General features: G+C 30.0%; 2 protein-coding genes across 3 annotated transcripts; one reads left to right on the plus strand and one right to left on the minus strand.

Moving 5' to 3' along the window:
• The first annotated feature begins 5,492 nt into the window (after positions 1–5,492).
• LOC137829481 (putative LRR receptor-like serine/threonine-protein kinase At1g53440) lies at positions 5,493–17,809 on the plus strand. Of its 2 annotated transcripts, none has more exons than XM_068636286.2 (24): positions 5,493–5,951; positions 9,292–9,469; positions 10,242–10,313; positions 10,512–10,583; positions 10,751–10,822; positions 10,912–10,983; positions 11,121–11,192; positions 11,283–11,354; positions 11,542–11,613; positions 11,730–11,804; positions 12,265–12,336; positions 13,711–13,782; positions 13,903–13,968; positions 14,089–14,148; positions 14,228–14,275; positions 14,359–14,405; positions 14,815–15,185; positions 15,323–15,518; positions 15,602–15,739; positions 15,966–16,078; positions 16,198–16,408; positions 16,524–16,761; positions 16,985–17,135; positions 17,269–17,809. In XM_068636286.2, the coding sequence occupies exons 1-24, from the start codon at positions 5,867–5,869 to the stop codon at positions 17,659–17,661; spliced, it is 3,018 nt and encodes a 1,005-aa protein (XP_068492387.2). In that variant the 5' UTR covers positions 5,493–5,866; the 3' UTR covers positions 17,662–17,809. The 2 variants fall into 2 exon arrangements, with proteins under 2 accessions (XP_068492387.2, XP_090153254.1); XM_090297128.1 differs by having other exon boundaries at positions 5,592–5,951; positions 14,049–14,148.
• A 7,992-nt stretch (positions 17,810–25,801) lies between these two features.
• Positions 25,802–27,287, minus strand: LOC137826014 (protein ROOT INITIATION DEFECTIVE 3). Its single transcript, XM_068631856.2, has 2 exons — positions 26,828–27,287; positions 25,802–26,730 (listed from the first exon to the last, which is right to left on the minus strand). Exons 1-2 carry the CDS (start codon positions 27,261–27,263, stop codon positions 25,802–25,804), a joined length of 1,365 nt encoding a protein of 454 aa, XP_068487957.2. The 5' UTR covers positions 27,264–27,287.
• Between the last annotated feature and the right edge of the window lie 348 nt (positions 27,288–27,635).

The following is a 27,635-nucleotide window of genomic DNA, read 5'->3' on the forward strand; positions in this document are numbered from 1 at the left end:
AAAACTGAATCTGTTGTTTTCTCAACTGCTTTTCAACTGTTTTTTGAAAAGAAGTTAGAAACTGTTTTCTATATAAACAATAACTCTCTCACATGAATAAGTGCTGAGGAATTACGCTTTTGACAGAGATCAAACAATTTCCATGTGAGAAGAAGGATTGAAAAGAGTTTTTGAAAGGTTTCCAAAGAGATTTTCAAGTGTGCTTGTTCTAGGAAACCTTGAATCTTGGTGAAGGTGCTGGTGCAGTTTCTGCAGCAAATTGAACTACTGGTTTTGAGTTCTTGCATCTTCTTTTCAGGTGTAATCTTTCCTTTATTCTGTTTTGTAAAGGTGTAAGTGTTAGTCACTCCTTGATAGGGTTTCTTGGAGTGCAAGGTGTGCTGAAATAGGGTTTTTCAGCATTGTGTGTGGTGTTCTTGTAGTGTTCAAGAACTGCTGGTTTTGTAAGTGATTGGCACTGTTTTTTAGTGAATTCCACCTTGGGGTAAGGTGAGACTGGATGTAGCTCTGTATGAGTGAACCAGTATAAAAACGTGTGTATCTTGCATTCTCATCCCTGCACTCTTTTCTGTTTTTGCTTAATTCTGTCAAGAACTAAATCTGTTCTTTTTAAATTGAATCTGTTAATTCTGGGTTAAGTGAAAACTGTTCTTCCTGTCTTGTTAAAGTTTTCTGATCATAAACAAGGTTGCTGCATATAATGGCTTAAGTGAATTGTGAACAAACTGACCATTCATTAAAACCTGTGAAAGGATCATTTTTCTTGAAATCTTGTGTTGTGTAATTTTGGTTGATCTCTAAGCATAGCTATATCCTTTATCCTCACAATATTAAGCTGATCTGGTTCTGTTCTGATTCTCTGTTGATCACAATTTTACAGTGAACAAAATTCAAATTGTGCCAATACTGCTCTGAAAAATCAATCTGTTTCATATAAAAACAATCTGTTCTTTTTGCCTCTGGAATACTGAAAAATTGTGTGTTCTTGCGAAAATTTTATAAGCTCAATTCACCCCTCCCCTCTTGAACTTAGACACTAATAGACCCAACAGGGTCCACGATACCAAATACTTGAAGGAGGCACTAATCTTTATGTTTTTGTATTTTTGTTATGTAAAATTGAGCAGAATCATTCGTAAAATTTAGTTAATTGTTTATTTGGGGGTTGACTTGCTTTTGAAAACGTGGTTGATTTTGATGAACAGAGGTTCCGACATTTGAAAGACGGTGATGAACTTGTTCCTAGAGCAAGCCATGTAAGGGAAAGTGCAAAAGAAGATGAGGGAGACGGGAGAGTGGGTGGCCGCTAATGCCGAGGCCAAAATCACTTCTTCCAGTACCTTCTCCTTTCACCAACTCCAATCTCATTTCTACTTTAACGCTAATAATTTTAACGTCATTCTTCTCTTCTTCTGTTGCAGGAAAAGGAAGCTTTCTGTTTATGGTTCAATGGATGCTTCCATTTTGGATAACATTGTTCCTAATAGCTTCTGGACCCATCAAATTATCATTCACCAACGCCTTTCTTCATGATCTCCTCCTATGATATATCATTTGGGTAATTGAAGTTTAATATTTGGTATTTCAAATCCTTTGGCTTTTTGGTTAATGTTTAAATACATGTCTTGTTTCAAGAATTTATTGATAGAAATAAGCTAAACTCTTGGAATCAATTGATCATTCATTTGATTCAATGATGCATTTTGTTCCTTCTTCTACACTATATTTTGGTATGACATGTGAGTTCAAGCAAGAATCACGTGATGGATTCATGGAAGCTTGTTTACATCTTGTAAACCGTGATTTTGATGCATTGGCCAAGGACTTTGTCACTCTTGGGTATTTATATTTACTTATGTTCATTTACAGTTATTAGAGTGACTATTGTTATTGAAGTAAGATATCACTTTTATGTGCAATGTTGGAATATATTGTTTCTCTGTGGATTTATTTGCTAGTTATATTTTATAATTTCGCAATACCTTATCATGCGATTGAGAAATGAAAACTATTGCTATATCAGTGAGTTTGTTTCCCCTCTCTTGAATTTCACTTATTGCATCATTCATCTATTCTTATGCCTTGCTACTATTCTTTGCTTCTGGGTTACCTTTCGGGGTGCCTCAACTAGTTGTCTATTTTTTGGGATCATATATGTGAAGTGCTGTAAAGAAATGTCTTTACACTTTCTTGGGCTTGGGCGTTAAAACGGTGTACTCTTGACTACAATAATGAATGGTTATGTAGTTGTGAAGTTGTAGCTGCATCCTCGTACTTTTAAATCGTGTATAACCATTCTAATAGCCATAATTTTGTGAGTTTTACTAACTTGTAAATAAGAACTTTCAGTTGTTCTCGTGGCTCTTCAATTCGGTGGAATAAAATTTTATGGAATTTAAGGAGTTTATGATAAATCGTCGCAGGTTAGTTGTTTGTGCAATTATCTAAAATGTAAATTGTGAATAATTATTTCTAGTTAGCTTATCTAAAGTTCCTTTCTGAGAGTAGTATATTTATAATGGATAATGATATATACTACAACAGTTTTTTAATCTGTCATTTTAGGGTACAACATATATCAATTTTATATATCATTCTCATAACTCTTTCTACTTTCTCTTTAGCTCCATAATTTAATTATATATTTTTTTCTTATGATATCATTGTACACATGTTTTATTACTATAATTGTGAAGGTGGACAATGTTTCAAACTTATGTTTTATTATTATTTTTGTTAGACTGATTTTAGCATTTTTTTTACCTTTGTCTATTCGAAATTATTTCTTAGAGCATCTTGGAAGTTTTGAATCACTTGTCAGGTAATAAATTTATAATTATAATATTTGTTTCACTTTTACTTTTGGGTGGACTATCATTGTTTCCCTTGTATTAACATGTATTAACAGTGCTACATTTCTAGGAATCATGGTGCATAACTTTTTCAGATTTGATATAGTCCATCCATTTGTATAATTTCTTGCACATCTGCCTATTTAATTCCTTGCACATCTGCTTATATAATTCTCTGCATATTTGTCTTCATTATAGTATTATTTTCATTTATTTTTTAAAATTTAAAAATTAACTTTAAACATATTTTATTTATTTCAGGCACCAGATGTTGGAAGTGATGTTCCATCACCAAACCAAAATATTATAGGATCAAGTGGAGGCAACAAGACAAATTAGGACGTGACTTGTAATATGTTCAAATATGAAAATTGATATTTTGATAATTTAATGTTATCATTTTGATTTACTTGTAGTTTTGATTACTTTGATATTATCAACTTTGTTCTCTTAATGAATGAATGAAGTCATTATTTTTATTATAGATATGTTTCTATCATTCAATTATTAATAATTTTTAAGTTTAATTATATTATGAAATTAATTTGTGTTATGATTTAATTATATTATGAAATTAAATTGTGATAAGAAATTTATTTATAATATAAAGTTTTATTATATTAAGAAATTCAATTATAAAAACATAATTGAATAAATTATTAAAAATAAAATAAAATATTTAATATTCTAATTACAATAATTATAATGGTTATTATAAATATCATATTATACTATATTAAGTGGCGTTTAAAACTGTCATTATTTACATTGAAATTGGTTTACCAGTTTTAAAATTACGACATTTATAACTCACGTCAATTGCGCGCTTAAAACCGCCACTTTATACAATGCATAATATGACGTTAGCTACAACGGTTCTCAATTGACTGCCACATTAAACTTTGTGGCGGCAAGAATTCTGGCGGTACAGACGTATAATGCGGCAGTTAAAAACGCCACTTTTTGCGAAAATAACCGCCGCATTATACACATTTTTTTTGTAGTGTCTGTCGTAGAACATAGGTTAAAGACAACGATTTTTGTTCTATTGTCTTAAGATTGATAAAGTGGATAACTCTTTTTTCCAATGTTTAGACAACACTTTTATATAATAATAAAATATACTAAATAAAAATTGTTTAAGAAAAATAATAAAATAAATTTATATAATAAAATTAATGATAAAATAAATATAAAAATAATACTAAAATTAAAATTAATTTATAATAATAAAAATAATTTAGTTATTTTGAAAATATATAACTTTTTATATTTTATATTTTCCTTTTCTTAATCCAGATAACTTCATGAGACACTTTTCATTCTCTCTTTTCTTTTTTTACTTTTCTTTCCTTCTTTTACAAAAGGTTGAAAAATCATTAACAAATGAGGTAAGATTCCTCGTTTAGACTTTCCACCCTTTAAAGCTTTATTAAACCTAACTTAGTCAATTATTCCATGATAATAAATTCGGTTGCATGTATTATACTCGTTCTAAATTTTAAAAACATGGTTGATTTTGTGATATTTTTCTTTCTTTCTAGATTTTTAGAATCTATACATATAAAAGTTTCTGTATATGGTTTTTACGAACGTATATTTTATACAATTTTACCCTTATGTACGCCGTTTTAATAACCATTCCTTTCATAAAAACTGTTGTTATTTTTTATTTTAGTAAATGTCACTTATATGAGAAAAATTTAAATGTACTACACGTATTTCCACCACCACCAATAATAATAAATAAATAATCAAACAAACATATAATTTTCACTTCCATTTCTTAATTCTGTTAGAATCAAATTATCCATATTTCAATTTTTTTTTTCCATTTCTTTCTTTCCCTTCAATCAACCTACTTACACTGATACGATATGAACACAAATACGGAGATACATATAATCTTTAAAATATAGAACACGAAGATATGAGGACACAAATTTATATATTATATAATTATGAATTATATAAATTGACAATAAATATTTATGTGCATTAAGTATGTTTCAGTTTTTACTGGGATAGAAAAATGTTTTTCGTGGCTAGTTCAAAAGAATTTATTCCTTATTTTCATAATCGTAATAAAAATTTATACAATAAATTTAAGTTTTTAGAAAATGAATGTATTTCTTTTTTTAAAATTATGTTAGACCCATGTTAGAGTTGTAAGAAATTCAACAAATATTTTTTGAATTGAACACTTAACCCAATACGTGTCATACGAGTGTCGGTGTCTGTGTCTGATACGTATTTGATACGAACATACAATTTAAGAAGAGTGTCAGTGCTTCATAGCTACTATCCTATTTATCTTTAAGAATCTTTTATTAATTAACTATAATTTCATGTATTAATTATCAAAATACATAAATTTTTTTTAAAAATATTAAAATATATAAATTTTTTAAAAAATTGTCGAAATATATAAAAGGTTTTAAAAAATTGGAAATGATAAATATTGATACAACTTAACCATTCCATTAATCTTTTGAAAATTGAATTATTTTAAAAATTAAAGTATGAAATTCTTATTTCTGACCTCTTTTTTTTTTTCTCCCTTTCTAATTTCTCTATTTATTTAATTTTTACAAAATAGAACATGAAGCTTACTTAGAATATCTAAATATGCATTGGAGTAAGTGTAGTGAAAAGTAAAAAATTGGAAAAAAGTTTGGGTAGCCGCCACTCCGACAGACAAGCAGGAACAAAGCATCAAAATTTATGTCACAACCGAATGCGTGTGTTGACTGCGGATTAACTCATCTCACCAAATCGAAAACCATTATTGTTCCTTCTAACTTTTCTTTACCTTCTTATTCGTTCTCCTTCAAGTGATATTGGTAAAAAATATCTCAATTTTCAAGGCCTCTCTCTTCAAACAAACAGATACAAACAACCACAAGACATACAAATCCTAGTAACCACTCCTGTTGTTTTCCTAAAGTGTTATCATTACACAGTGGTCGGTTCTGTCTCAAACCCAGCGAGTTTTCAAGCTTTGAGACAGCAACATGCGGTTAATCCATGTTCTTATCTTAGGGTTTGTGGCTCTTCATGTTTTTGAATCCAATGCTCAACTCATACCACAAGATGAAGGTACGCTTCCACGCTTTTGTTCTCAACTTTCTTGGTTTTCTTAATTCCTTGGTTTGGTTGCTTCTAGTGCAGTTATTTCAACAACAGAACAACTCTTCTGAAACTTTTTCATAACAAGGCTTTGATTAACCACCCTTTTAACCGTTCTCACTTTTGCATTAGATGAAAACACAAACAAGTTATGAAAAACACTTTATTTTAGGAGAAGTTGAGGTTCTGATAATGAGAATTGAGTGTTCTGCATCGTTCTCCTCTTTATGCTTAGGATTCAACACAAGGGTGTGCTTGTGCTGCTGTTTCTTTCTCTAACTTCCTTCTTTAGAGAACTTTTTAAAGCACTGTTTTTTTCTTCTTTTCCTATCTGGGTACTTTTGATGATTTTCCATGGATCTTTCTCAGAGGTTTTATATCTTATATTATCAAATTCAATTCAATTTTGTCTACTGGGACTTTGGATTGCCTATTAGTAATGGTGGGTTCTTCATTGTTTCAATTTTTTTTATGTAATCATATCAAGTTTAGGTTTTTCTTGATTCTTTTGGTGACACTCTTTGCTTGACACATCCCATGTGAGATGACTCCCTTTTGAAAATGAAATGACAATGACAGGGTTGGAGGACCCCTCCTTGTGTTAATGGTCATGGATTTATTTTTTGAGTACTGTCTCTTCCACATATAAAAAGTTTGGTTGTCAGAAATCATTTTCATTATTTTTTTTTTTATATTTTGGATAAGACCATTGTTTATGATACAGTCAATAATCTCAATGGTTAAACACAATAAATTATGTTCAGAAGATATTTTCTAATTATATATGGACCCTTCAAAACAATGCTTTTAGCCAAACAGTGACATTTTGGAAAACCATTTTGCATTGAAATGTGTTCGTCATAGATTTGAAGATATATATAACTGGTTTGGCCATTGGGTCAGCACCACTTTTTTGATTTTTAAAAGCTAACATTGCTGGTAGAAAATGTTAATTAGAATTTATTGAATATAATTAACAGCTAGCAAGTGGAGATAGTTAAACATCATTAATGGCGAAAGCAGAGGAAATTATTTGGCTTTGCTGTCACTTGCTACATGTGCAGCCCATACCTTCTTCTTGTACTGATAATTTGTTTCTGCTACTTTTTTTTCCATCTTACACATAATTAGAAATTGGTTAAATAAATAACTTGTTACTGTTCAACACATTTTTAATTTTTATGAAAAATTAAAATTCATATCACACTTTGAACTATTTCTGAAACAGATCAGTAACACTAAAACAGAAAAAAAAAAGAACATCTAAAACAGAGGAAGTGTCTGTGTATAAGAGTGGATATAGTTCATTTTAAAAAAGTTATTTATTAAAAAAGTTCATTTAAAAAAAAACTCTAATCAGTAATTTTTTTAAGTAATTATAAATAATATTTTTCATAACATATAATTTATATATTAAAGAGTTTAATAATTGTCTCGTATTAGTGTAAACTTTTTTATATTAACAAATAATTAGAAGTCATACTTGAAAGTTAATTATTGTAAAAGTTAATAAACTCAACATGCATAAGAATTTATAACTGAAGAAGAGTATAAAATTATTTTACTTATTGTGCATAACTTATATTCTCTATATTAAATTGTTAATATATAACTCACTTGAGGCCTTATTATAAAACGTGTTTTAAAAAATATTATGGATATCACATTACAATTTAAAAATAAGTTTTTTTTTTCCATATAAATAAGTCTAGTTATAGACTTGACTTTCATATAAATAACCAAAATTATTTAAAATTTATTCAATGAAATTTATTATTTATTAGAAATTTAAGTATGAGTTAAAAAGTCAATTGGGTATACATGTTCTAGAAGAATAATATATAAAAAATTGCAAATTTATAGTTTTAAAATTTTGTGTTAAAAGTGGTAGTACTATTTATATATTTTTAAAAAACTGAAGATTTTCTTTTTAAAAAACTACTATAAATACCAGATAAAAAATTCAGAACTATATAAAGTAATATTTTAATTTAACTTCAGAAATTTAGATTTTTGCATGTAGACTTGTGTAACAGTACCTTTCTAAGATTGATTTGTTTTGACATGTGACACTATTATTGATTGGACAATCTTAGCTACTTTTTGACCATGTTGTTTCTTTAATGTTATGGATATGGTGGGTATAAGATTCCATTCTTTGTATACATTTCAAGATAAAAAAAACAAATTCATGCATAGTGATGATTCTGTTCTTGACAAGGGAAAGAGCCATGCATAGTCTTTGAATGAAAGTTAAATTTTGTATTCTATTTCCCACCATCTCTGACTTGACTTGATTCAGAATTGAAGAATAAAAAATGAAAATGAAGTTTCTTAATTGCTGTATTTGGTGAAATAATTTTATATTTGAGTCAGATTTTAACACAGTTATAAAGATGCAATTGTTCCAAATCATAAAAACATTCAAAAGTTTGAGAAATCAAAAGATCTGTCTAGTTTTTTGACTTCTGTATATCTAGAATTTCCCAAAAATGACTAGATTCAAAATATATTAAAGATTTTCTTAAAAACTATGTTCAGATTAACGTTTTTTTATATTATTATTATATATAGTTGAACCAATTATGGGGTTGGTAAACAATTTTAATAGTTGACAATGGAGCTTTGAATTTTTCTTTGAAAAAATTCGTACAATTACAAGTACATAGTTGAAAAAAAAAGTATAATCTAAATTAAATCGTTTACCTATTGTCAGACTGATTAACTTCATATTTATATTAATCTAGGATAGACCTTTTTTAAAATATCATAATGTGAAAAAATTGTAGATAATATTATTTTATTAATATATATATATATATAATTTATACATCAAGTTTTTTTTATCTAAAATTTAAAATAATTTCATTAACATGGTTTAAATTTTAAAAATATATATTATTTTTAATATTTTGATTTATTTATTATTTTATTTTTTGAAACACATCAAAATGGCTTATTAGTTAATCTAAGTGATTTTTTACTTTCTATATTTCCATGGTATTGAGAAATGTAAAAAAATTATCTCTTTATGCGATTTGATCATAAAAAATGATTCGAAAAGCTTTTAAATTGGGTTTAAAAGAAATAGATAAAATCTATCACCAAAATGGGTGAGATCAAAGTAAAACTACTGATTTCTAAGTCTATGTTGTGTGTGTAATGATTATGCAATTTGTGAGGGTGAGGAAAAAATTGTGGTTTGTGTTTTGAATGGTTTAACTGATTCTTAGAATGTGTAAAAAAAGTAATTGTTAGAGAAAAATGGTTGTGTTGTGGCTAATGCAATTGCTTTGTGTTTGTGTTGCAGTGAAAGTACTGCAAGCAATATCTGATAAACTAGAGAACTTGAATTGGACAGTTACAGAGCATTCCTGCGCAGAAGATGGAGGGTTCGGTGACAGGATTAATATAAGGAATGACACCGTGAGGAATGTCACATGCGATTGCAACTTCCAAAATAACACAGTTTGCCATGTTGATAACATGTATGTATTTTTCTGGCTACTAATAGTGAATCACAGTCTCACATTAACACGTAGAAATGAGCAAAATTGAACAAAATATAAAAAGAAGACCTACAAATCTGAAAAATTCAACAATTGTTAACACTTTATTTGAAAAATCATTATTGGAGATCTCACCTCTACTAGAGATTAGAACATTTCATTGTATATAAGTGGGTGCAAACTTCATTTTATGAACTGGTTTTATGGACTTGAATTAGGTTTATCCTAGCGAATGTTTGTTGCTTTTATTAAGACATCTGCTATCAGACCGTTATCGAACCATCCATAATATGTTATCCCAAATGACTTTAAAGTTGAACATTCAAGTTGAGTGTCTTGTTGATAGTGAAACATGTTTTTTATAAATACTAGTTAGTTGTTTTTTATCCTTTGAATTTTAACTAATATTATTTGATCTTTAACGTTTTATATTTTTTTCAACTAATCACAATTATAATTATATATATATATATATATATATATATATAAAATGTGGGTAGTAGTTTTATCAAAACTATCTCTTAACTTGACCTTTTAGATTTCTCTTTAGGTTTAAATAAGTTACATTCCCTTTAGTAAGAAATAAGACTAATTAACCGTAGAAGTTCAAATAGTTTCTGGCTTATTATTTCCTAATATTTACATTTTTTATGATTTTATTTATATTAACTAAATTCATTGAATGTTATATATTTAATTAATTATTTGTTTTTATTTATGGGATACTAATACCATTGTTTGGCTGTGCTAGCTTTCTGAAGGCTCAAAATATAGCTGGAGTTTTTCCCAGTGAATTTGGAAATCTCACTCATCTGAAAGTGCTGTAAGTTTAGAAATATTCTGAGTTTTCTCAGGGATAACATGATAAAAATGGAATTACTTTTTAAACTTTCTTTTCCTAACTCATGTGACTGTACAGTTATGTCATTATTTTAACATGCAAATGCATTTTTTGATGAATTGTTATGTTTGTTTATGCGAATGCCAATAATTATTGTTAGAACTTCTATGCCTTGTGCAGTGATCTAACACGCAACTATATCAACGGCTCGCTTCCAAAAAGTTTTCCACCCAATGCTACACTCACCAATTTGTTAGTCTTCCATGCCCTTGCTTTTGTGTTAATTGTTTTTCATGATTCAGTCTAAAAAGTGTTTTATATCTAACAATTTCTTAACTCAAACTTTTTTTGAGTTTATTTCATTATTTTATCTGCTTTCTTGATGAAATGACCAATGTCCAATTGTTACTGTGGCCCAGGTTACTTCTGGGAAACCGTCTAAGTGGTCCAATTCCCTCAGAAATTGGTGATATTGCTAATTTGGAGGAACTGTAAGTGCTGGAGAATTTTGATTTTCAACATTCAAAAGTGGTTGATATTGGAGGTTGAATAATGATGATAATGGTGTTCATGTTTATAGGGTCTTAGATTGTAACCAACTTGAAGGACCACTTCCTTCTAGTCTTGGAAATTTGAGCAACTTGAAGAGACTGTAAGAAGACTCTTTCATTCTAGCCATTTTCCTTTGATATATATATGATCAATTTTAATCATTCATTTTTCTGTGTACCAAGTGTTTGTTTTTATGTTGCTCAAGGTTTTTGTAATTATTTCATACAAATTTTGCAGGCTTCTTTCTGCAAATAATTTTACAGGGACCATACCAGAAACATTTGGAAAACTTGAAAATCTGACTGATTTGTGAGTGACAAACTGATAGAATTGTTCCTTTTGGTTTCTTATTTTTATATCTCTGTTAAATCTTAAAATTCTTCTCTGCATTTTCTGCAGTAGGATAGATGGAAGCAGTTTATCTGGACCAATACCCAGTTTCATTGGAAACTGGACCAAACTTAACAGACTGTGAGTACACATTTAGAACAATTCCTTACTATTTTCTTGTTAGGTAGTAGGAAAACAAATTTGATATTCCATATCATGCTTAGTGTAAGATTTAAATGTTGCTCCATTAGTAAAACAAAAAATAAAATTAAGACTTAATATAGTAACTTGCAATGAAAATTGCCTAAATGAACTATGTTTTTGTTAGGGATTTGCAGGGAACAAATATGGAAGGCCCAATTCCTTCCACTATATCTCAGTTGAAACTTTTGACTAATTTGTGAGTACTTGCTTCTTTCTAGAATATTCCTGAATTGGAGTATTTTATCTCTGTACATTGTGCAATGATTGTGGAACATTACATTTCCTTTTCATTGATGAACATTTCTGTACCAGGAGAATAACAGATTTGAAAGGATCAGCAACTATGAATTTTCCTGATCTGGAGGAGTTGAAAAACATGGAGCGACTGTGAGTTCAAACATTTTCAAGTACTTATGAGCAATTACTTCCTGGACCAGATGAAATTTGAACTAACTGAATTTTACTCGTGAATGATAAAAATACCCTTAAATAAAAGTTTTCTGGATTTCAGAATTTTTTTCTGAAATATGTTTTCAGATTTTATTTTTTGGAATATTTTTCTAAAATATATTTTTTGCATTTTGAAATTACTTTTTTATAGAATGAGATTTTGATGTTTTAATTTTATTTTTGGAACACAAAAATTTATTCCGAATTTACTTTTCAAGTATTTTCTTAATTCCAGATTTTTAATTTAAAAAAGAAGAACAATTTTAAATTTTTTAAAATGTATTGAGTGCAGTTCACAATTTATAAGTTGCACAAAGAAATTGCTCTACTTATTTAAGTTTAAGAAGTATAAGATTGATTTGGGCTTTCAACGAAGGTGTGCATTTCTGTGACACAGGGAATTAAGAAATTGCTTAATCAAGGGTGACATTCCAGATTACATCGCTCAAATGTCATACTTAGACACTTTGTAAGTTCCATCAATAGTCACCTCAAGTTTATTTTTGCCACCATAGTCAGTAGTTAAAGCTTGTGTTTGGATAACTAATTTTATAATTTTCAAGAAATTTTAAATATTTTTGAACTTGAATTCATTTTATTTTAAATTTTTATTTTTTTAAGATTTTGTTTAAGAAATTTAAATTTATTGAAGTTTAATTTTTCTTATTTAGATAAAATATTTCATTTATCACTAAATATATAAATTATTTTAATATGAAATGATTTAAAATTATCAGCTAATGCTTTTCCTTCGGTATTACTTTTGCCTTAATTTGCTAAGAAAATTTTAGTTATGTTAATAAGCATTTATTAAGATTAACATCAAGTGACTATATCTTTAGATGAAGTTGACCACAATCATTTTTGTGGAAAAAATTACTGTATTTTTTTGAAGTAAAGTGTGGAATTTCTGGGATCCCATCAACCTTGAATAATATTAATATTTACTAATATCAATTGAAGATTATTGACAAAAAAAATTTCCTAATAATAACAACTAGGAAATAACTATGATTGATTTCAACCTAAATTTTTTTTTTCTGATGAGTTGAAAAAACTATGTGGAACTAGTAAAACTCCACCAATGTTCCTATCACTAGAAGAGAATGTGAAGAGAAAAGAGGAATTTGAGAGAGGAGTATGAAAAATTTCATATTATTACTTTTTTAGGTAAAATTTGATATTATATTACTTTAAGAAATAATAGTATTCATAAATTCCTAAAGTTCAGTTTCTTTTAAAATAGAACAGTATCTTTTGTGCATTTCAAATTGCCTTCTAAAAATTCTCCTTCCAAACGCGGTATTAATGTTTTCTCCCCATGTCATTTCCACAACTTCAAATCTTTGAAGAGACAACTCCGTTTTGTGCTGTTAATCTCTTGTTTATTTCTGGCCTCAAAATTTGTTTCAAAGGGTTACTTTCATTAGAAATTGTTTATGCATTATTTACATGCAAAGATTGTTAAATGCTTCCCAACTTTTTTTTGTGAACTAATTCTCTCGGCTGTCTGTCACTCTTTTTTATATCCCATCTTTGGATAGTTGTGATAATGCCATTCAAGATTGTTTTTAACACCATTGAACTAATTCATCACTTTGAGGGGAAAAAATATTGTCTATCCTCTATTTAGGGTGATCTGGAGCAAATTTTTTTTGCATAACCATGGTGTGATGTGTACAATAATAATAATTTGGTAGTAACCCTTTTGGTAGGAATAATTTCTGGAGCATTGTTATCCTGTGTGTATGTGTTTTCACATGGGACTGAATTTTTTTTTCTTAGGATTTGATGTCATGTGATTCATTGCTGCATCATTATAACTATCTTATTTTACTTGCAGGGACCTAAGCTTCAACATGTTAACTGGTCCAGTCCCAGATTTTATACCAAATTTAGGGAAGCTAGATTACTTGTAAGTGAAGATTCGATTTCCTTACCAGAAGATTAGAAAAAAAGTATCATATATCTTATACTCAGCTAGTACTTTGATATCTGCAAACTTTGTTGCTTTTTATTTATTGATCTAATTCAGGTTTCTGACAAATAATTCGCTGAGCGGAGAAATTCAGGACTGGATACTGAGCTTTAAACATAACATGTTAGCATATTTTCTTTATCTTGGTTTCTTGAATTGCATAATTTAAAAGCTTTACTGAATTACACCCTGTACTATATCAGTGATACAATGATACAAAAATTACCATATGTCCACTTTCAGAGATTTATCTTACAACAATTTTACTAAGTCTTCTGCATCTAGCTGCCAGCTCTCTGATGTGTAAGGTTCTCTTTGTCTAGCAATATATAAGTATTTCTTTTAGTTATGTCAATACTAACCTTTTACTATTACTTACCAGGAACTTGGCTTCAAGTCATTCTTCTTCTTCAGTGGCAACTACGGCTTCGTAAGTTTTTTGTTTTTGTATTTTCTACTCTGTTTATCACCATTCTATCATACCTGTTAAAACTAACTATATTCATTTTGTAGAACTTTTTGTTTGAAGAGGAACCTTCCTTGTGCAGGACAACCCCAGTGTGAGTGTTGTTTGAAGAATAACCTTCCTTAATGCTTGGCTTGGCTTACTATTGTTACTTTTCGAATTTGGCCCCATTTTTTGTTGTGAATTGCAATATTAATTCATGTTTAAACTTATTATTCAATATTTAATAGAAATATAACTTAGCAGTACAATAGAGTGCAGCATTAACATTTTTGTTAATATTCAATGTCAAAATGTTGTATCAACCAAAATTGCACAATTAAAATAGTGTCCGATCAAATTGGCCAAAAAATGGGGGGACTAAATTCAAGAAATGACGATAATAAGGGAACCAGAAGTGCGAACTAAGCTAGAGCGTTTCCATACACCACCATAATTCTGTGAATAAAGCTGTTTGATGTTTCTGTTTGGAGTACTTCTGAGATTTCCCTACGTCTTTGCAGATAAGTCATTGTTCATAAACTGTGGAGGAGGTGAGGGGGAGTTTGAAGGCAATAACTATGTAGGTGACCTCCATCTAAATGGCATTTCAAACTTTGATCTTAGAAGTGAAGAACAATGGGCATATAGCAGCACAGGAGTATTTATGGGAAATTATAGTGCAAATTATGTAGCAGAAAATGTATTTTCTTTGAACATTAGTGGTCCAGAATATTACCAGAACGCTCGCCTTTCCCCTATGTCGCTTAACTACTATGGCCTTTGTATGCCAAACGGCAACTATAAAGTGAAGCTCCATTTTGCCGAGATAATGTATTCTGATGATCAAACTTATAGAAGTCTAGGAAGGCGCATATTTGATGTTTCAGTTCAAGTGAGTGCTGAAGCCAAATATTTTGTTACTTTGTTTTTGTCTTTTCTTACATCTTTTGTCATATATCCTATCTGGTATTTGAATAAAATAGAAGTTCTGAACTGAAGGTAGAAATTTTCAATAATGCTTCTTCACAGGGTTTTAGATATCTGCAAGACTTTAACATTGTGGAAGAGGCTGGTGGAGTTGGAAAGGGCATCACTAAGGAATTTGATGTTGATGTTCATGATGGTACCTTGGAAATCCACTTATACTGGGCAGGGAAAGGAACTACTTCCATTCCTGATAGAGGTGTATATGGACCTCTTATATCTGCTATTGAGATGATACCAAGTAAGTTTTTTTTTCTTAATTATTAATTATTCTTTCAAGTATCATGCTATGTCCTGTTCTGTAAGCATTTCTACTTGTTGTAGACTTTGAGAATCCTTCAAAAGGGCTGTCTGCTGGAGTCATTGCTGGAATTGTTGCTGCATCATGTGGGTTTGTCATATTGATACTGGTTGTCCTTTGGAAGATGGGTCTTCTTTGTAGGAAAGATACAACTGATAGAGGTATGACAGCCAAAATATAAGTTCCAAGTTGCTGCTCTTGTAAATTGCCTTTTGTTAATAAAATAATATTTACAGTCTATAATATAATGTATATTAATTTAATACATTAAATTTACAGTGAACTTCCAAAGAAATTTTAAAGAAATGTGGATACGGGTTCATTATTGTTGCATTCTATTTTTCTCTTTCCGTGCGTCTCTTTTCATTTTTCAATTCCTTGTTGCAGAACTTCTAGATATGAAAACGGGCTATTACAGCTTAAGACAAATTAAAGGAGCTACTAATAACTTTGACCCTGCAAATAAGATAGGTGAAGGAGGATTTGGGCCTGTATACAAGGTAACTAACATAATCATCTGATATAATCAGTGTATGATTTCAAAACATTTGGCCATGCCACTTATACCACAACACTATTGTACACGAAACATAATTCTGATGGCATGGTTTGATCACAGGGTGTGCTGTCAGATGGTGATGTGATTGCAGTTAAGCAGCTCTCCTCCAAATCAAAGCAGGGGAACCGAGAATTTGTCAATGAAATTGGAATGATATCTGCTTTGCAGCATCCAAATCTGGTGAAGCTATATGGTTGTTGCATTGAAGGAAACCAGTTGCTACTGATATATGAATACATGGAGAACAACAGTCTTGCTCGTGCACTTTTTGGTAAATTCTTTATATGGCAACGTATACCTTGAGTTTGTGTGTGTGTATGTTTCTACTTCAAAATTAATGTACTAATGAATACAATCTTCTTTCCTTCCCTTCACAATTCCTGTAGGTGAAGAAGAGCAGAAGCTGCACTTAGACTGGCCTACAAGAATGAAGATCTGTGTGGGGATAGCAAGGGGACTGGCTTATCTTCACGAGGAATCAAGGTTGAAAATAGTGCACAGGGACATTAAGGCAACCAATGTCTTACTTGACAGGGATCTGAATGCCAAGATCTCTGACTTTGGTTTAGCTAAGCTTGATGAAGAAGAAAATACTCATATCAGTACACGTATAGCTGGAACAATGTTAGTAGTACTTCGCCACATCCATTAGCTTGAATCATGATTAAGATCATAATTGGATTATATTTTATTAGTAGCATAATCAATCAAGAGTCCAAGACTTGGTTCATAATTAGTTCATATTTCATTATAATTTTATTAACATAAACAATTAATAATCCTAGGGAAACTTATGTTTCATTGTTTTGTGAAATCACTGACTATTGGTTACTACGTGTCTTAACAGTGGTTACATGGCCCCGGAATATGCTATGAGGGGTTACTTGACTGATAAAGCAGATGTATATAGCTTTGGAGTTGTAGCTTTAGAGATTGTTAGTGGAAAAAGCAACACAAAATACAGGCCAAAGGAAGAGTTTGTATATCTTCTAGATTGGGTAAGTTGAAGCCAGAAAGAAGCAATGTGAGACCATTTGGATTCAATATTATCTGTAATAAATTACTCTTTGCTCTTTTCTTTTTTCCTTGACAATTGATCTTATGTTTGGCTAATTTGTATTTGCTACATAGGCTTATGTTCTCCAAGAGCAAGGAAACCTTCTGGAATTGGTGGATCCAAGTCTTGGTTCAAAGTACTCTCAAGAGGAAGCCATGAGAATGCTGAGCTTGGCACTCTTGTGCACCAATCCATCTCCCACTCTTAGACCAAACATGTCTTCTGTAGTGAGCATGCTTGAAGGAAAAATTCCAATCCAAGCACCTATAATCAAGCGCAGTGAGAGCAACCAAGATGTAAGATTTAAGGCTTTTGAGTTGCTATCACAAGACAGTCAAACTCATGTTTCATCTGCATATTCTCAAGAAAGTATGAAGCAAGGACACAGATCAGAAGATGGACCATGGATTGACTCCTCTGTGTATCTTCAAAGTGCAGATGATTCTTCAAACAGTAAACTAATTTAAGATTCAAACGGTGCTTGAATTTGTTAAAAGCTCACAGAGGCCTACTCTAAATAATTTCCAGTTCATTTTTGAAATAGATAAACCGAAAGTACACACTGCATGTACAATCTGTCATATATGAATATATAATGCTTCATATTATTAAAAAGAGAAAGAATTTTAAGTATAATCCAACTTAAGATTTCTACCCATTTATATGTTATAAAAGAAAATATTTTTATAAATAAAATATTTTTATCTCTGTTCGATTCAATGACAATATCATTAATTTTGCCCCCGTAACTACATTCTATAAGTATGAGACATATAAGTGCTAACTTTCTTATAATAGTTCCATTCAGCTTTTATTTTTCAATATCTTATATATTATAATTTTTAGTTTTTTAAACTGTTTCAATCTTCTTTTATTTTTCAATATCTAGAATAAATGAAGAAAAAATTACTTCACTTTTTCTTATAATTTTTAAACTATAACATTTAATAATAATTTTAACTTTTATGTTTTAAAAAATGCGAACTTAGGACTACGATATCACCGTTGTTTTCACTAACCAGAGTTCTATTTGGGGATCAATAGTAAATGTATATTAAAAGAAATGCAAAATGTTTATAGTTATATTAATAATTTATTAAAATAATAGAATTTTTTTATACAAACTAAGTACTTTTAAATGATGAAAATATTCCTAAGAAATTTTAAATAAATCCTAGCAGTGTCTTCCTCCCTCTTCTTTGTAGTTTTTCTTGACACTATTCCGGTGAATATTACATATAGACTTTTGTGGACCATGGATGCTTTTCAGTGGTTAGTGAGAGGGTTTAGAGTTAGTGTTCGTCCAAGAAGAAAGGTAAGATTTAGTTTTTTTACTTATGAAATCCCTAATATGGAATTTTTGCAGAAGTGGTAAATTTGAAAAGCATTGGGGGAGTGCATGCATGGAAATGGAATTTCATATCATGTTTATGGAATAGGATTTTTAGAACTGCTTTCTGGAATGGACTTTCTAGAATAGGCTTCCAGATTGGGAATTCTTGAATCTTATTATGAAAAGGCATTATGGAAATTCTATTATAGAAACATGGTTTTGTTTGCCTTTTCAGTGTTTTTCTTGAATGAGTGCTGCTTTTGTGTAATAAAGTGTTATGTATTAGTTGGAATAATAAGTTGAAATGATATGTGCATATAAAATGGTGAGAATTAGAGAAGAAGGTATACAACCTCTACAACCTCTACAACCAACAACATCAGTTAAAAAAAAAGAGGCAGTGATGAAGATGAATGAACCTGAAGAAGTCCAACTCCATGTGGAGGATAAAGCCCAACTCAATATGGATGATGAAGCATATCTTGGAGGGTTAGTGGATATGTCATTGTTGGGAGATTACGAGGACCATATGACGAGGTAACTATGGAATGATGTGGTAAGTAAATATGTTAAAATATGATATATGCACGTAACTTGTTGTTTTGTAAATTGAAATTTTGTTGTTATCTTGGTTGGTTATTATAGGATCATGGTGAGTTGAAATTGATTTCTTATGAGAGAAAAATAAATAAGATGGGTGCTTCTCATGGACGCATACAAGCTGCAATGAATTTGTTGGGCTAAATTGGTCTTGTTGGTGCAGGTTATGACACGATAAACAAATGATTGTTGTATCCTATATAGAGAAATGACATGTAGGTATAAATACCTTTCATCTTCTTATAGGAGAGTTGACCATTATATTGAATGATATGTCAAATTTGTTGCATCTCCCGATTATCGGGCAATTCCACACCTACTTGAGTTTACGATTTTGTTGGTAGGGTCATTCCGTGTTGTTGTGGAGCAACAATTGTTGAGACGAGGCATTGTCGGGGTGATCACATTCATCTAAGTTGGTTGAAGGAGGTTTATGAGGACACATGCAACAACAAATAGTGGATAGTGGCTGCTAGAGCATATTTCTTCCACATTATTGGTTGCACCATCTTTGTGGATAAGAGTGTTACATTAGTTATTGTGTCTTACATGAGATTCTTCGTAGATTTGAGACACACTGGGGATACTCATGGACAACATGGAATTTGATTAGTGTAGACTTTCTTGAAATTTATATTTTGAATGGTCACGAAATTACTTTTTTAAATCATAAATTCTCGCGTAATTATAATAAAAATAAATGTTTACATATTCAATTATCAATTGAAATACAAGTTGTCAACTACAAATGTCGTCTAATGAACATAATTTGCATAAAAACTTTCATCTAACTAGTATAATATGATGACTAAGCTTGTTGGATTGACAACTCTGCTGAAGTATCAGAATTTAAAATGTCTGAAAAGCTTAATTGTGTTATATGAAATGCACTAACCGCAATGGTATGCTACCTACACCAAAGGAAGTCAATTCATAAGCATAAGTAAGGCCATGAGTAGATCTAAGGGTGCATCCACAATGAATTATCTAAGTCAACATATTCAAGTCGATCAATCTCTTCTGCAATATGTTGTAAAGCATATTTCTACACAAAGTTAAGACATGACCCACCACATACAAATTCTTTTCATGTGAAAATTTAATTGCATTATGTTGCAAGATGATCATCTTGTTCATGAAATCCCAACAATAACGTAAGTCTCCCATTGACGTATGAAACATCCTTTTTACATTCCAATGTGTAGACTCAACCCTATAAAGAATATTATGTTAGTAAATCGAATATGCAACCTAAACCCTACAAAGGAAAACAAATATTATCACAAGTAAAACATATGCGTAGCTATTACTTGTGGTGTTACCTAAATGTATGACCTTATTTGTCCATCTCTTAACAAATTTTTCTTTGTGTGGATTTAACCAAGTGCTAATCACATATTCAATAAATATAGACCATGGTGAACGAACAACTTGAAGTGTTTGCACGCGATGTTCATAGGCTTGTACATTATCACAATCGACAACAACTCCCAAGATTCCATCACTTGATCCCATTACTCTTCTAAAACTATCCAAATGAAAAATTCAAGAAACAATATATTTAATGTTGGTATATCCTCATATGCTTTTTATAAAATGTTTGAAAAAAACATATTTACAATTGGAGGAGTACTAGACAAATAAATGTAATAAATCTCAAACGAAACACTAAGAATCTCTCAATGAAAATTTGTTTAAAGTTGGACAGTATAATGCTTAAAACAATTTTTTTTCAAAATTTAATAATATTTATCGGGGGTCGGACAGCCTTAGACCCAATACCAACCAGTATTAAACAATTCTAATTATACATCCAATTAAAAAAATTAATCAATTCTAATTGTAGAATTACAACTAATAATTTAAGTAATAATTTAAATATAAATCTAACTAATAACTAACCAATCAATTCTAACTTCACGATTATAACAAAAATATTATTAAAAAAATTATAATTATACATCCAATTCAAAAACTTATCAATTATATAGCTTTACAATTTTAACTAATAATCTAAATAATTAATTAATTCCAACTTTATAACTAATAATATAACTAATCAATTCTAAATAATCAAACATATATTAAATTCATGAAATATAATAATTAAAAAAATAAAACTAAATATAAAATAAAAAACATCTGGTGAAGGTGCGTGTGTTGCGGCATAGGTGGGTGGAGATGAGACACAGATGGTTGGATCGTGTAGAGGAGCAAAACAAACCCAACACGCACAACAGTGGTGACTGTAGAGGGGTGTGTTGGCTTTGGTAGCATGGTGGTGGCTCTGCGAACTCAAAGAGTGATTGATGTGATGACAATGAAAGGACCTGTGGTGGCACTGGAAGCAAAGAAGCAAGGAGTTGCGATGTAAGGAGAGAACGTGAGAGAATGAAAGAAAATACAGATCACAAAAACAATATAAGTGAGCGCATATGTGTAAAAAAGACTATAAACGACGATTTTTAAGTCAAAATCATCGTCTACTTGAAATTTTTAATTTAGAAGAAAATTTTTTAGACGATGATTTTTGAACAAATCGTTGTTGTCTTTCAAATTTTTTATATAGAAAACAATTTTCGTGTTAACAATTGCCTATATGTTGGATTTATTTTAATTTTTTTTACCATATTTATTAAGATGACAAAGAGCATAAAATGGTTTTAATAAGGCTTATTTTTACATTATCGAGGGTTAAAACCTCTATTAAGTAATTTACACAAGGTTGCAATTTTTCATGCTAAATCATCCTTGGGGAACGTGTTTCCCAGGATTTTTTTAAACCTCAGGAAAAGCCTTTTAAAATCTCTGTTGAATATTATGGGTTTAAGAACCTCTATAAAATATCATGGGTTTCAAAACCTCCATTAAATACCAGGTTAAAAACCTCTATAAAGTACCATGGGTTTAAAAACCTCAGTAAAATACCATGAGTTTTAAAATTTTCGTAAAATGACTTTCTGCTTGAAATGGCTCTCCGACACAGGCTCAATGAGCGCCAACATTAGTCCTAGCAAGGAATCACAATTCAGCCACATTTATGTCTATTATATTTAAGGAGAAGAAACACTAAATAAGACACTATCTTTTTCTTACTCCAATATTGCTTCTTCCATCACCTTACTGCGTCAACTTGGGTCATAAGCCACCGTTACCTAGCTCGGGAACAACTAGTGTTTATCACTGCTTTATATATTCTAAATAATTACATTATCTATCAGATGTGGGCTTCAAAGTCATGTTTGTTCTTGGCTAAAGATTGCAAGAAAATATTGCAAGGAGAAATTAACTTTATCATTTCTCACTTTTACAGTGAACTAATTATTAGATGCATTTTAAAATAAAGGCCATAATTTAAAATATTTCAAAATTATGAGAATTAAATATTAACAATTATAACTAAAACTAAAATTGCACATAAAATATACGTACATCAAAATGTAAAACAAAATAAATCAGATTTTTTGAAGTATGAGCTCATAAAAAAAACTAGAAATTATATAAATCAACTACTATCAATCATAAAAAATATGTAAATATCGTTGAAATACTTATTATCTAAGGTTATTTTGCTGAGTTTTTAAAATAAATTTTTTAAACTTCAAAAAACTTATTTGTAATGCAAAGTTACACTTTGAAAATTTTAGAGAATTTAGTTATAAAATATATTAAAACTATGTAGTTTTTAATTATTTATTTATAAATAGATTTGATGATATTTATTTATTAAAGTTTGAAAATTCTAGAATGTTTTATTGAGGTTCTATAATAAATCTTTGGAATTTAACGAAGGTTAAAAAAAACTATGTTATTTTGCTGATGTTTTAGAAAAAATCTTTGGAATTTAGCAAATGTTAAAAAAATCTCCGTTATTTTGATGAAGTTTTAGAATAAACCTTTGGATTTTAGCTAAAGTTAAAAAAACATCCATTATTTTGCTGAGATTTTAAAATAAATTTTTGAAATTTAACTAAGGTTAAAAAAACCTACGTTATTTTGTTAAGGTTTTAAAATAAACCTTTGAAATTTAACGAAGGTTAAAATAATCTCCATTATTTTGCTAAGGTTTTTGAATAACCTTTGAAATTTAACGAATGTTAAAAAATTCTCGTTAATTAAATCAATTCTTAGGGTTATATCAATATCTGCTAAATAACTTCCGTTAAAATCCATTTTTCGTATAAATGAAAGTCAAAATATTAATTGAAATTATTATTATTATTGAAAAAAGTATTTTGTGTCTCAAACCCTAAAAAAAATTAGTTACATAAAAAATAATGAATGATTACATGACACTTAATTTTAATATTTGAATAATTTTTTCTATTCTTTTAATTTTAAAATATAATTAAGAATAAAATAGAAATGTAAAATATGTACAGGAGAAAAGAAAAATATTTTTATATATTATTATAGATATCCAAGTAGATTAATATACATATTCTTATAATTAGTTTGAAAATAACTTATTATTTGAAGTAACAAGATACATCATTATGTATATTTGTCAATATAAATGTATTACAATTGTTATTGTTATTCAAAAGTATGTTTCATAAACTATTTTTTTGCTAATAATTCAATATTTAATATATATATATATATATATATATATATATAAATATACGTTGGATTTAAATTTTATAACAATTTTTTTAGTTTAAAAATTATGAAAATAATTAAATACATTATATTTATTGAAAGCAATATAATTAATAGAGTTTTCAATAGAGTTATGTTATTTATTAAATATATTTAATGTCAAGATAAAATTAGTTATATTTATTTATTAATTGTAGTATTTAATAAATATATCAGTTAATACTATATATAATTATATCATTAATATAATAATATATATATATATTTAATATTTTAAAATATCTTAGGATAAAACTGTAATGAAGTTTCAAACTTTGAAACAGACAATATATTGAATTGAATATAGTGATTGACTCTAATGTTATCTTAACATACTTAATACTTAAGGTTGGAATATCGATGCCTATTGTGGAAATGAAAAAATGTTCAAAATATGAATCCTAGTTCCCCTTAGCCTCAATTAGATAGAATGGAAAAGTGGTGAACCCTTGTTCCTCTTAGACATTGACTATGAGCTTTGTTTCGGTACATTTAATAGTCTCATATGGCTTAAGAGTGAAAACCAAAAACAATTTAAATACAACTTTTTAAGACACTTTTTAAGGGAAAAACCATGAGAGATTTGTTCCGATACACCCAATAGTCTAACATTGCTTAGGAGTCTAGGCCAAGAACAACTTAAATACATCTTTCTCCTTTAACCCTTTAAAATTCCCTTTAAGGACAAAATTATGATGAATCTCCAAGCTCCAAAGCGAACAATACCTTTGATGAGTGATTGACCCTAAAGATATTATCTAAATGGACTTGGGGTTAGAACATTTCAAAGACGAACCCTCATTCCCCTTAGATATCGATTGAGGGCCAATGACAACTTAAATACACATTTCTCCCTTAACCTTCTAAGGACAAAATTGTTATAGAGTTTGAAGTTTCAAAGCGAATAATATCTCGGATGTAGTAATTGACCCTAATGATGTTATCTTAAAGGACTTGAGGTCAAAAAATTGGTGTTGTCGATGAGGATTGAAAAGTTGTTCCAAAGATCAACCCTCGTTCTCCTTAGATCTCGACTAGAGAACTTGTTCCGTACGCTCGATAGTTTCATATCGCTTAAAAATCAAGGTTAAAGACAATTTAAATACACATTCTCACTTAACCCATCGAGAAGTCTTTTAAGAACAAAATCGTGATCACGATGTGATCTCCATGAATTTAAGATCAGAACAATATAATTAATTAAAGTATTTAATAAATATATTAATTTTTTAATTTTTCTACACAGTATTTCAAATAACTACTTTCAATGATATATTTATTAGATAAATAGTTATATTAAATATTTTATTCAGCATTTATAGTAAAGATAAAAATATAATTTATTAAATATTTTTAATTATTACATCAAATATTTAATATAAATATTTTAGTTAAAAAAATATAGCATTTACATAGTCAATTGTAAAAACGTATTGATGTAATTTAATTTTAATTAAATTTAAAGAATTTTACCTGCCTGTGAGAGCATGATAAAGTGATCCATTGTTGTTCTCTATATAAAAGTAATTATAATGGTCACTCTTAAATAATTTAGTTAGCTTATTAATTTTATGTTATTTTCAATTTCTCTCATAAATATATACATAACTTATCATTTCTCGCAAAATAAAATAAATATACTAAATAAAATAAGTATCTAACTCCATAAACTGGAAAATAATTAAGATTGAAAAAGCTTATAAAATTTAACTTTTAACTTTTAACTTAGTTTTACAGTTTTAAATAAGCTTCTTATAATACTCAACTAGTATAGTTATACCAAATAAAGTTAAAATCTATTGCACCTGTGGTTTAAGACAAAATTAAATTTTCATAAAATTCTCTTAAAAATATCTAAAATTTCCTTATGCACTTGACAAAAAAGTCAATATATGTAGATAAAATAAGTACATTAAGATTTGTTTACATTTTTAAACCTAACTATGTTTCCAAAGTTTTACTTTCATGCATCTTAATGTTTATGTTTCTTCCACACATTTATTCAGGACCTAAAATATTACTACTCTTCTTTCTTAATTATCATCTTTTCCCTGTTCCTCTTCAGCTTTCTCATCTTTCCCATCTTTCTCAGCTTTCTCATCTTTCTCATCTTTCTCAGCTTTCTCATCTTTCTCATCTTTCTCTTCTTCAGCAGCATCTTCTCCTTCTTCTTCTACAATGGCTTTGGTAACTTCCTTAAGGATAAGCTCCAAAAGTCTCTCATACATTTGAATCACAGTTTCCAGCATGTCAATGGCCTTTTTCTTGTCATGAAACACAACATCCTTCACCTCCTCAAGCTCTGTGATTTTGTTTAGGGTTCTAAGCATGTGCTCCTCACATAACCCAGAAGAAATGAAGGAACCACTACCTTTCCCAACTGCAAAATTATTATTACTCCCCTTTCCATCTCCAAACCCACCACCATTTCCCTTGATCACAATCATGTCACTAACGGTTATCAGTTCATCTCCAAACACCATTATGACTTCTCCTTTCTCAACATCCCACATCCACACACTCCCATCTTCTGCAGCAGACACCAAACCCCTCTCTCCATTCACCAAACCCAATGCCACAACTGACCCACCATGAACCCTAGCCCAGTTCCTCACCTCACAAGCCTCACCCACCACTTTCATACTCCCATTATAAACATACCCATCTGCTCCACCAGCGTAAAACGCTGTCTCAGTGGAATCCAAGGCAACCCCAGAAATGCAGCATGGGAATGCCACAGTCCGCATAAGGATCCCGCGGTCCCCCAGATTCCAAAACTTGCATGTGCAGTCTGATGAGCAAGAAACCAAAGTCTTCATCACAGACTTCAAATCAGTCACGGAATCAGAATGTGCCTTCCATTTGTTCATGACCAAGTCTTCCTCATCCTCCTCCTCCTCCTCGGAACCCCCACCAACGATCTTAAAGCTAGGGACAATAACAATAGTCCCATCTTCACTACCTGAAATAACAAGGTTTTTTTTTTTTTTAATTCTATCAGAAAAATTGTACAATAAAAAGTGACAGAAAGAGTAAATAAATATGAACTACTTCACTACCTGAAATAAGGAGTGACCCATCATCGGTGAGATGAAGACTAGAAACTGGACTGGAGTGTACAGCAATTGATCTGATGACATCCCCGGAAGAACTTGAAAGAGATACAACACTCCCTGAGATGCCACCACCAAGGAGAAACGCTCCATCGGAGGTAGCAATGAGAGGGGCAACGGGTTCAGGCACAGGGAAGTTACGGAACACACCAGAACCGTGCCAGTTGTAGATGTTGATGGAGCCTGCACCCGTGTCTGGGGACACGTGTGAGGCAGCCAGCAGTCTCCGGCCCACTATGGCGAGGCCACGAGACGGCGATCGGCTGCTGGAGAACTGCGTGACGGCGGTGGGGCTAACGGTGTCGTACACCATGATGGGCCCGTCGGGGGAGCTAGTGAGGATGAGTTCATTGGAGGAGGAGGAGGAAGAAGAAGAAGACATTTTCTGTTTGAGAAGGGAAATGAGGAAACAAGAAGAAGGGTGTGTGAATACAACTACTTGTGGTTTGGTTTTATAGTGTTTTTTTTAGGTATTTTTGTCTTTTCATGTAAAATGTTCTAAATGTATTATCAATTTAAAATATCATTCTATAAAAAAAATTACATTTTGTATGTTTTATTAATATATTTTACTTTAATTCTTCCTTAATGAAATCTTTTATTTATGTTTCTTATTTGAGTAAAAAATAATAATTTATGTCTATCATAGGTGTGACACAACAAATTTACTTTCGAATTCAATAGATTATATCTTGATAATCAACTCACCAATATTAACAAAGTTATAAATATTAATAAAGATTCTAACACAACA

This window comes from Phaseolus vulgaris, chromosome 11, assembly GCF_051622355.1.
Source record: "Phaseolus vulgaris cultivar YP4 chromosome 11, ASM5162235v1, whole genome shotgun sequence".
In the NCBI taxonomy this organism is placed as follows: Eukaryota; Viridiplantae; Streptophyta; class Magnoliopsida; order Fabales; family Fabaceae; genus Phaseolus; species Phaseolus vulgaris.